We start from the raw sequence: 11,883 nt of genomic DNA, 5'->3' as shown, positions 1-11,883 counted from the left end.
ATAAGGAGACTTAACTATTTAGTTAGACTAGCAACACTATGATTGACTATTAAAAGGGGCAAAAACAATTTTAGATGCGGAGAATTCATTCGGCGTGATTTTAAGATATTTAGTTTATCAAAAGTAAAATTGATTATATCTTTCAGAATTGATCCTAGATAATTTTTACACTGAAATTTATCGTTCAACTTATTTTTACATAAATATATCAAAACATAAATAAATTCTACTAAACTATTAAAATCAATTATGTCCACCGTCAATCTAAATACACATTATATTATATCATGCGAAACAAACATACCTTATTCATTGTCTTGTTTTTAAATGTAAAAGTGATTTTTAATATATTTAATATATATTTGTTTCTATAATTTATTATTTATTGAAAAATTAACTCTTTCCTAAATTTTATTGTTTAAATTATTTTTACATAAACATATTTAAATACAAATTATTTTATCATTAAGAAATCAAAACACTTTTTTAAAGTCAATTAATTTGTATTATGACAAAATCAAAACACACGCTTAGAAATAGAATCCAAATCAATAAATACGCAAAACAATTTTTTAAGCAGACCGCTTCGAACCATTGACCGGCCGGTTTTATCCAATCTTTCAATCCAATCCCCCGGTTCACGGCTTTTTGTCTCGGCTTTTGTGCAGAGCGGGAGAAAAAAATAAATACCTTTCTCTCTCATCTTTTCAATTTTCCTCACACAACTTTCATTTCTCTCTCACTCACTCACACTCTCTCTATCACTGTCTTCATTTCCATATTCAAATTCAAAAAACAAAAATATAATAATAATAATAAAATTGAAAAAAAGAAACGTTACCTTACCTGACCTCACCTGGGTCCTCTTCAATGATATGCGCTGGTTAGGTTTCATTTTCACCTTCGTTTTCCGATCCATTTTCCCAACCATCATGGGCTGCCTTTTCACTTGCTTCCGTGTTCGCGACAACAGTAAGCGCCGCCTCCCGAAAACCACCGCCGCCTCCGCCGCCGTCGATGTGGCTTCTCGTCACAACAAAGCCAATGTAACGTAACTGTTTCTTTCTGTTTTCTGATATCGTTGATTGCACGTTCTGGTTTATGAAATTTGTTGATTTTTGTTGTTGATAAATTATTTAACAGTTTAGGAGTTTTCTGATTTTGTATAGAAATTTTAGGAATCGGAATTTTGCTGATAGGTTTGATATGTGTACTGTGTGATTTTTAGTTTTGATTTTTTTTTTTTTTGTGAGTGATGTGATTTTGCTATTTGTTAAACAGGATGATGTGGTGTCTCGAAATAGATTGTCTACATTGTTTCTATCTGATGGTAAATTTTATTTTCATATGGTTGGTATTCTTATGAGGCTTTTGGTGAATGTACTGATTTTGTGTTTTGAATTTTGAAAAGAGGGAGAAGACGCTGTGCGACGTAATGGGAGGATTTTTGATGAGGGATCTCAGAGAGATAAGACAGAGCTTAAAGATGAGGTGTGTGTTTGTTTTTGTTGTTTTGTATTGTTAGTATAGATTGCAGCTGTTTGTTATTATGTGCTTATTCTTACAAGTTTAGCTGTTTGGAGGTTTAGTTTTTAAGTTTTAGTTCGTTACTGATATTAGCAGTGTTATCAAATATCTACCACAGTGACGCTATGGTGGGTATACATGGAGGTTTTTTTGGCTCGCCGCGATGGCAAATGTTGCCCGATATTGGGGTTTTTCCGCCATAATACTCTATAACGGCGCCCCAAAGCGGCTAGTATGGAGGGATTTTGGCTCTCTGCCATGGACCGCCATCCATCTGCCATCGATAACAATGGATATTGGACACCATGAAGGAAAAGTAAAATGTTAACGAAACAGCGTAACAGTGGGTAGGGTTCAGCGTGGCACTTTTGCCCAGCAAAATGCCATCAGCTGTAGCAGTTGTAGTGCCCGCTAATTGCGATCACAAACCACTATCGCGTCCGCTATTAGGAGATAAATTCCTCATATTCTTTTTTTAAAACCGTTGTCTTTTTTAAGGGTATAGCCGACCTCACTTAGTGTGATCAGTGATCACTGATAAGTTTTAGTTGTTGTTGTTGTTGTTGTTGTCATATTTTAAGGGGGTAAATTTGATTTTGAACCCTTTTAAGAGTATTGTTTCTATCATTTTTGGCCAGCGAAATGCCATCAGCAATAGCAGTTGGAATGCCCACTAATTGCAGACACAAACCACTATCGCGCCCGCTATTAGAATTTCAGGATAAATTCCTCATATTCTTTTTTTAAACTGTTGTCTTTTTTAAGGGTATAGCCGACCTCACTTAGTGTGATCACCGATAAGTCTTGGTTGTTCTTGTTGTCGTCGTCTTATTTTAAGGGGATAAATTTGAATTTAAACCCTTTTAAGAGTATTGTTTTTATCTTCATCCTGTTATATTCTTGTTCACAAACAACAATCCTTATGTTCTTCTTCCTACTCTTAGTTCAGTTATGTTTTGTTCTTCTTCTTTGCATAAGTTTTATGCTTTATACTTTAGGTCCTTTAACTATTAAGTATGATTGCTTAAGTTCCTTATACTTGTAAGGTACTTTGGATGATATGATTTACGTTTTGGTCAGGCATACACACCCTTAACTTCACAGCAATCTTTTACTATTTTATTACAGTAAAGTTATGTTTGTACTTTTATAGTTTTGATAAAAAAGTAGTTTTTTCAATGTTGAATTGACAACTCTTCTTGGGTGCAAGTTCCCTGGCAGTGTTTTATTCTGTGTTGCAATATATTTGTAATGAAATTAGAAGTTTTCTGGTTGTCCATGGTTCATTCCTGACAATGATCTCATATTATATGATCCATGAGCCATGCATCCCTCTGCTGTATCATTTAATTTTGAGCATATGCATGTCCCGGCACAGAACTTTTTTAAATCTCAGAAACTCAACTATCTAGAATAGCTGATGTCTTGTTGGTTGAAGGAAATGAGTATTGATAGAATATTTTGTCAAATTTGGTTTTGAAATTTACAACTTAACTTTTGTTTATCATGAGTGAAGTATGTTTTAACTATTACATGCATAATTTTTGCAAAGTCCTGTTTAAGTCATTTCAATATTCTGTTTTATTTGTTGATTTTTGCTTTATATGGGTGCATATTTATTTATGTTTTGTATGATTTAAGTTTGTTCACATGATTTGTTGAATATTCTGCAGGCCAAGTTTCTAAAAGCATGTGGTACCATAGTAAGTACCCCTGATGAAATTCGGAAAACATCGGGAAAACTAAAAGTTTCACCTTCTTGTAGTGATGATTCTGGTCCTCCAAAGTTTCGTTCTTGGCTTCTTGATTCATCTGCTCAGAATGTTCCAACTGAAGTTCTACCATTCAATCCGCCAACTCCCAAAAAACAGTGTGAAGAATTGGGAGAAAGAACAGATTATTCAGACCTCACACCAAGCAGGTTATTAATATCTGTATTTAATCGGTTTAATGTGAATTAAATAATATTGAACTTGAAGAACACAATCATTCAATCAACTTAGATTGATGTTTTATTATTTACTCTTAGTACCATGAGAGCACCAGCTTGTTAAAAAGGTTTCAAGGGTTTAGCTTATGAATAAAAAAAACCTAAGAAAAATGTTTTCTTCTTACTTATTCTATTTTGGATTTTTAAGGGCATAACTTGAATGTGCTCATGTACTTTTAGATCATATTAGATATAACCTTTTCAAAACTTGATTTATTTTCCTTTTACAGCTGTATCTCCAATGCGAACAATACTCAATGTTATCAAGACTCTACGGAAGGAAGCGGAACAGGGAGCTGTCATCCTACGGATGGAACTCAAATGAGTAAGGGGAGGAACAAGTCAGTGCATTTTGAATGTGAAACTGATATTTCATCATGTGAGTCAGTGGCTTATGGTGGGTGGCATATGAAGAAAACAGACTCGCCAAATCCTACCCCAATGGTACTCTCTGAAGAGATGCAAACTCCTGGAACTGTTTACCCTGCAACTTTAAAAGACTTGCCAAATGATAAGCTAGTTAAGTCCCAATTTGTGTATCCAAATAGTAGTGTAGCTGAGGATGTCTCTAAGAGAAAGATACTTGAGCAGAGCGAATCAATTGAGCAGTCTCATAATGCAACTTCTACACCACGTAAAAATGAATCTACCATAGAAGAAGGCTTGTCTTCCTGGTTAAAGCCCGCATCTGTCATCTTGGAGGAGAGAAGAAAGAAAATGGAGATGGCTCAGATCCGCAAAACTCCTGCTGACAGGCCCATCATTGGGATGGTTGCTGCACATTGGCATGAAGAAGAAAAATCTGATGCTCCTCCTCCTAAGTGGTGGGATGGCAATGGAATCCCAAATTCAACTAATAAATACAAAGAAGTATGACCTATATAGCAACTGTTTTCTATGTGAAAGAGTTAGAAGTCTTGATGCTATACCTAATTAGTGCTGATTGTTTTTCAGGACCAGAAAGTGAGCTGGCATGCTACACCGTTTGAAGAAAGGTTGGAGAAGGCATTATCTGAGGATCCCGTCATCTCTAAAAGGTATGCTGATATATGCACCGCTCTTTGCTTCTGAGCTCCATTCACCATTGAAAGTTAAAATGATATTGAGAAGTTTGTGTTTTTGATGCATATTTTTGCTAAAATACTTCATACTGAATGATATAGATAATAGTCTTTTATGTATATCATTGAATTACTGGGTTTAGGATGAGATTGAAGATAACATATTATTACTATTGGTTACAAAGTACTACATCAGCAATTTACCATTTCAAAAACGGCCACTTATTTTTTCTGGAAGTGCCAAAAGCTACACTTTCTTTAACACATTTTATACGGATCTTACAGTTTTGATAATCGGTCCCACTAAGTCATACAGGCTTGTCATATAAATTTTGTGGGATCTGTAAATATTTCAACAAATCAAGGGGAGTATTAGAGGAACGTTGTATGAGTTGCTGGCATTTTTCTGTTTTAGGTAGATAATATTGTCTTTTTCAATTTGTTATTTGGTTCACAGGAAAGATATTTGCGGAAAACCAATTGCTTTTGATGAGAATGAAGAAAGCGATACTGCGCTCTCTCAGATGAAACCTTCAGCTCATCCACAATCTGTGGTGTCATGTTGATTACTATAGTTGTTGTCCATCCTACATTTCACCACTCTGGTAGAAGAGATATATATATATATATATATATTTCTGGATTAAGTCTGAATACAGTGCTGATTGGTTGGAACAAGCAGTCCATTGTTTAAATTTTGTGATACTATAGAGTTAAATTGGCCGCTTGTGTTGTACATAATCGATGAGGATTGTTGGGCATCGGGTGATCGGCCTTTATTAGTTGTAAAATTTGAAGTTGTTGTTCGGTGTTTAGATTTGTTGGGAGTATTTTTCATAACTATGTTATTAGTGCGAAATTTCACTGGCATTTGAGAATAGTCTTTTTATTGGGACATGTTTATGGCACGGTTGGATTCTAAACTGTTGGCCATTTTTTTAAGTTGGGATTAAAAGTTAAATTCTGCCATGTTAAATTAGAAACTAACATGTTGGTATGTGAATGATCATTTTAAAGATTTCAACACATGTTACTGCTTAGCCGTGCCCCAAAAATATGTTGCAAGTTATTGCATTATTTTCTTCAATTAATGAAAAGATGAAGTATAGAGCACATTTTAGATTTTGTTAGTTTAAGATTAAGGCAAAAACATGAAAAGTTACCTATAGCAATGTAGGGTATGTTTACTTTTGTTTTATAAAAGTTTCATTTGAAATTAAGTAGATTCTTTGTTTTGTTCTTATTAAGTGGTTTGATACTTACACTCTGCACACTTTTAGGTGTGGATAAGTGAGGAATACAACTGAATTAAAACTCGAATCTGTGCATATCTTTTTAGTTATTAACTGAATTGTCTTTTGAAGGATTTGTTTAAATTATTTTATTAATATTATGATAGAGGACTATAATAGTATTTATAGTATTATTTATTAGTATTATTATTAGTATTATTGTTATTATTATTGGGCTCTAATTGTATTTGGGCTTTTAATTTATTATTCATTAGGAATGTTATATAATGTAGTGTCTTTGACACATTTGGGATATCAAGGAAAAGAAATGAAGTTTTATTTTTAATAGTTTAGTTTTATCTTCTTTTATTTTTTTATTAATCTTTCTCTAATTTTGTTAGGGTTTCAAAATTGCTTCCTAACAATTGGTGCTTTCATTCTTGCACTCAACCTCTTCTATGGCATATTCTTGCTACATTCCATACCAACAACAACACCTTCATTCCTCCATCCGTAAACCAATATCCTACATGTTATTACCCATCCATAAATCCTCCATTTTCAACCTTCATTCCATACCAACAACACTACATCATTTCTGATTCACATCAACAACAACCCTTCACTTTCTCTTATCCTTGTGAGTCCATTGTCACACACACAACACCTTCATCACCTAACCATATTTCAACACCTTCACCTCAAGATTTCTATTCACAAGTAGAAACTCTAAAACAATATATAACTGAAACTCATGAAATCTCAAACAGATCTAGAGAAGAATTGAAAAAACACATTCAAAATTTGAGTTATTCTCTCAAAGCATCACAACTTGCTTTCAAAGAAAAATCTCAAAAAATTTGTGATTCATTAAAAAAATCACAAGAAAAAGTGAAAGAAACATATGTTGCGCGCACTACCGAAAAACAGATGGAGGAAGAAAAAGCAGCCAAAAATTCTCATTCACTGCGATGTTCTCCGGCGATAGTTCCGATTTCTTCTCCGGTGATAGTTCTGAAATCTTCTCCGGCAATACTTCCGGCATCATCTTCGACGATATCTCCAACACCACTGCCAACAATATTTCCAACGAGAAAATTTCTAGAATCACAACCAAAAACAGACGTGCAAAGTCGAGGAGAACAAGAGATTGTTTTGGAGTGGCTATTAATTTCAAAGCTCTCACACGCGGATCTTCAAGTGATAACTAATGAGGTCCAAATATATCAATTTGCGGTTGATCTCCATACTGAGCAAAAAGAAGTGAAAAGCCATTATCGTCTGACTCCACGACCTCTTTCAAAACCGCCCGATCTTCCACGGAAACCACTGTTTCTAACACCATCTCCAACTTCTGTTTTGCCTTCACCACTCTCTTTACCGGATACACAATTAACAACCTCACACTCACCACCGAACAGAGTTCCAATTCCAAATAAAAGAGCATCATCGCCGACAAAACAACTTTGTCGCCGGAAAAGAGAACATTGTTGCAAAAAAAAAAAACAACAATGTTGCTACAACTGTCAAAGCCACTAAATCCACCATTGAGACTTCCGAACATAATCGTATATCAGCACCGTCCATTTCCAGTGAAATCATGGTATGGCTATTTTTTTTCTATTCCTTCACAACCATCGTATAGTGTTTTTTTTTCAATTCCATTAAAACCACCTTGGGTTTCCTTCATAAAAGAAACTTTCTCCTCACCATCAGATCAACATCTATCTCACCAGAATAAATCCCAACCGCCCAATAATAACACAATCCATGTGATCATTTACCATCCAACCGTAGTGTGCCACGTGTTTTGCTTTAAATATCTTGTTTCATCTCACACTCAACTCATTCTGCAGAATCAGCCAAATGAGAGAAATACGTTGTCTCCTCACACAACAATGACGTTACACACCTCCTTTGTGGGCCACACAAACTCATTTATTTTTGTTTTATTCAAACCTTCCACTGGGCCATGAGATATATTCACTCTATTAAACACTCCTCAATCATCACTCTTCACCTGCTCTGCACTAACCCATTTGTCTTTTGAATGTCTTTATACTGCATGCCAGCTGGAACCAACCCACATTATCGAATTTTTTCCCCCAATGCCACACATGTGAAACACAATTCCCCATATGCCACACTCTGAAAATTAATTCCCAAAATGCCACACTTTGGACCATGTCTCCAATTCAAATGGAGACATGGTGGACCCATTCTGACTTCAAAAGCATGTCGCCAATCCATATGGAGACATGCTATTTTTTTATTTTTTTTTCATTTTTGTTATTTAAAAATAAAAATAGTTTAAATAACAAAAATGAAAAAAAAATAGCATGTCTCCATATGGATTGGCGACATGCTTTTGAAGTCAGAATGGGCCCACCATGTCTCCATTTGGATTGGAGACATGGTCCAAAGTGTGGCATTCTGGGAATTAATTTTCAGAGTGTGACATATGGGGAATTGTGTTTCACATGTGTGGCATTGGGGGAAAAAATTCCACATTATGAAGGATAGAAAAACACTTAGAAAGGGAGGGGGGGGTTTGAATAAGTGTAGCTTTAAAACTTGTAAGATAAAAACAATTTGCACAATGATTTTTATCCTGGTTCGTTGTTAACTAAACTACTCCAGTCCACCCCCTTGGAGTGATTTACCTCACCTGAGGATTTAATCCACTAATCACACAAGATTACAATGGTTTTCCACTTAGACAATTTCTAAGTCTTCTAGAGTATACTGATCACAACCTGATCACTCTAGGAACAAACTGCTTAGATACCCTCTAAGACTTTCTAGAGTATTCTGATCAACAACCTGATCACTCTAGTTCTTACAAATTAATGTAAACAATGCTTCTTATAAAGCTATTATCACAACTGTGATTTTCTCTTAAGTTTAAGCTTAATCTCACTAAGATATTACAACAGCAATGTAGTGAGGTTGAAGATGAAGTTTGAGAGCTTTTTGAATTTGACAGCGTTTCTGTATATTTGCGCAAGTGTTGTATGCAGCTTCTCATCAGAACTTCTATTTATAGGCGTTTGAGAAGATGACCGTTGGGAGCATTTAATGCTTTGCGTAATCCGTACAGCATTGCATTGAATGTTTCACTCTTTTGTCAACTACCTCGAGCCTTGCTTTCGCTGTGTCTACTGACGTTGCCTTTAATAGCTTACTAACGTTCCTTTTGTCAGTCAGCATAGCCTGCCATCTTGTACTTGCTTCTGATCTGATGTTTGTGTAAACAACGTTTGAATATCATCAGAGTCAAACAGCTTGGTGCATAGCATCTTCTTGTCTTCTGACCTTGAAGTGCTTCTTAGCGTGATACCATGAGAACTTCAGTGCTTCTGCTTCTGATCTCAAGTCCTTCTGATGCTTCCATAGACCATGTTCTGATTCTGCTTGACCATCTTCTGATGTCTTGCCAGACCATGTTCTGATGTTGCATGCTGAACCTTCTGAGTCAGTGCTTCTTGCGCTGATTTTGTGCATACTCTTTATGTGATTCCTGAAATGGAAATTGCATAGGATTAGAGTACCACATTATCTCATACAAAATTCATATACATTGTTATCATCAAAACTAAGAATATTGATCAGAACAAATCTTGTTCTAACAATCTCCCCCTTTTTGATGATGACAAAAACATATATAAATGATATGAATTTGCAATCAGAATATCAGACGGCTAAAGACAATTACACAGTTATAGCATAAGCATATAAACATAGTGTGTGAATATGTCTCCCCGTGAGATTAACAATCTCCCCCTGAAATAAATACTGGAAGAAATTTATAAATAAAGGACTTCCCTGAGTATTTTCCATTTCAGTTGAGACGATCACATATGCTTAGATCTTCAGAACATTCATAGCTTCTGCTTCTTGCTTCCATATGACAGCTTCAGAGCTTGAATTTCTTCTTGGATTATTGCATGTTAGATTGTATCAGAACATTGTTGAATGTACCAGAGCATCATCAGAGCATCTCTATATCCTGAAATGTTACAGAACAAACTACACGACAAAAGTCAGAGCATGAATGAATCAGAACATAATATATGTATCAGAACATATAATATGTATCAGAGCATAAACAATAATGTTTCAGAGCATATTTAGAACAAAAACATGCATCAGAACATATAAGGAATAAGAATGAGTTAGAGCATATTCTATCATCAGAATATCATAACATTCTTCCTTCTTGCTTCTGATCTTGAAGCTTCATAGCACTCAGCTTGCTTCAAATTCCATGAGCTTGTTTCTATACAGAATTGCTTTTCCCCATGTCTTTGCTTCTCATGTAAAGCTTTTAAGATTGTCTTCAATCCTGCAAAACACTTAAAGACACAGAACTTGCAAATTCTTGTTAGAAATGTGGAGACTTTCTCCCAGCAACTGATAATATAAATCAGATCATTTATCACATTTTCTCCCCCCTTTTTGTCATAACATCAAAAACACAAAAGATTCAGATGAAAAACAAAACAATATGAGAGAAAAGAAGATAATTTTCATTGATAGCAAAAGAGAATTATCAGAAGGTACAAGGAAGATGCATAGAAGACAGATGCAAGAAACAAAGAAACAACTAAGACACAAAGGACTAAGACGACCCTAGCTTAGACATAATCTTGGCCAGCATGTCATGAATCCCAGCATTGCTCTCAGTTTGCCTCTCCATGAAAGAGCGGAACTCAACATTGATGTCTTCTTGCTTGTCCATACGAGAAGCTAGCTCAGCTTGGTTCTTCTGAATAACCTCTAGAGTCTTCACCAGAAGAGAGGGTTCACCAGAAGAAGCTTCACAACTTCTGTATCAGAACATATAATATGTATCAGAGCATAAACAATAATGTTTCAGAGCATATTTAGAACAAAAACATGCATCAGAACATATAAGGAATAAGAATGAGTTAGAACATATTCTATCATCAGAATATCATAACATTCTTCCTTCTTGCTTCTGATATTGAAGCTTCATAGCACTCAGCTTGCTTCAATTTCCATGAGCTTGTTTCTATACAGAATTGATTTTCCCCATGTCTTTGCTTCTCATGTAAAGCTTTTAAGATTGTCTTCAATCCTGCAAAACACTTAAAGACACAGAACTTGCAAATTCTTGTTAGAAATGTGGAGACTTTCTCCCAGCAACTGATAATATAAATCAGATCATTTATCACATTTTCTCCCCCCTTTTTGTCATAACATCAAAAACACAAAAGATTCAGATGAAAAACAAAACAATATGAGAGAAAAGAAGATAATTTTCATTGATAGCAAAAGAGAATTATCAGAAGGTACAAGGAAGATGCATAGAAGACAGATGCAAGAAACAAAGAAACAACTAAGACACAAAGGACTAAGACGACCCTAGCTTAGACATAATCTTGGCCAGCATGTCATGAATCCCAGCATTGCTCTCAGTTTGCCTCTCCATGAAAGAGCGGAACTCAGCATTGATGTCTTCTTGCTTGTCCATACGAGAAGCTAGCTCAGCTTGGTTCTTCTGAATAACCTCTAGAGTCTTCACCAGAAGAGAGGGTTCACCAGAAGAAGCTTCACAACTTCTGTATCAGAACATATAATATGTATCAGAGCATAAACAATAATGTTTCAGAGCATATTTAGAACAAAAACATGCATCAGAACATATAAGGAATAAGAATGAGTTAGAACATATTCTATCATCAGAATATCATAACATTCTTCCTTCTTGCTTCTGATATTGAAGCTTCATAGCACTCAGCTTGCTTCAATTTCCATGAGCTTGTTTCTATACAGAATTGATTTTCCCCATGTCTTTGCTTCTCATGTAAAGCTTTTAAGATTGTCTTCAATCCTGCAAAACACTTAAAGACACAGAACTTGCAAATTCTTGTTAGAAATGTGGAGACTTTCTCCCAGCAACTGATAATATAAATCAGATCATTTATCACATTTTCTCCCCCCTTTTTGTCATAACATCAAAAACACAAAAGATTCAGATGAAAAACAAAACAATATGAGAGAAAAGAAGATAATTTTCATTGATAGCAAAAGAGAATTATCAGAAGGT

General features: G+C 35.1%; 1 protein-coding gene across 1 annotated transcript; it reads left to right on the top strand.

Annotated features, from left to right (window-relative positions):
• Positions 1-726: 726 nt before the first annotated feature.
• LOC131662495 (protein JASON-like) lies at positions 727-5,456 on the top strand. The gene is made up of 7 exons (XM_058932290.1): positions 727-1,046; positions 1,282-1,330; positions 1,412-1,491; positions 3,201-3,448; positions 3,748-4,387; positions 4,472-4,554; positions 5,036-5,456. The coding sequence occupies exons 1-7, from the start codon at positions 876-878 to the stop codon at positions 5,142-5,144; spliced, it is 1,380 nt and encodes a 459-aa protein (XP_058788273.1). The 5' UTR covers positions 727-875; the 3' UTR covers positions 5,145-5,456.
• The last annotated feature ends 6,427 nt before the right edge of the window (positions 5,457-11,883 follow it).

The sequence above is a fragment of the Vicia villosa genome, linkage group LG3 (assembly GCF_029867415.1).
Source record: "Vicia villosa cultivar HV-30 ecotype Madison, WI linkage group LG3, Vvil1.0, whole genome shotgun sequence".
NCBI classification, from domain to species: domain Eukaryota; kingdom Viridiplantae; phylum Streptophyta; class Magnoliopsida; order Fabales; family Fabaceae; genus Vicia; species Vicia villosa.
Note: the sequence above shows the minus strand (reverse complement) of the source record. Positions and strands in the feature narration are given on the sequence as shown.

Bases quoted from the DNA above. Each gene is read 5' to 3' on its own strand.
- LOC131662495 (XM_058932290.1), top strand. From the start codon at position 876: ATGCGCTGGTTAGGTTTCATTTTCACCTTCGTTTTCCGATCCATTTTC. The intron at 1,047-1,281 runs GTAACGTAACTG...TTTGTTAAACAG, and splicing joins CTCGTCACAACAAAGCCAAT to GATGATGTGGTGTCTCGAAA. The intron at 4,388-4,471 runs GTATGACCTATA...ATTGTTTTTCAG, and splicing joins CAACTAATAAATACAAAGAA to GACCAGAAAGTGAGCTGGCA.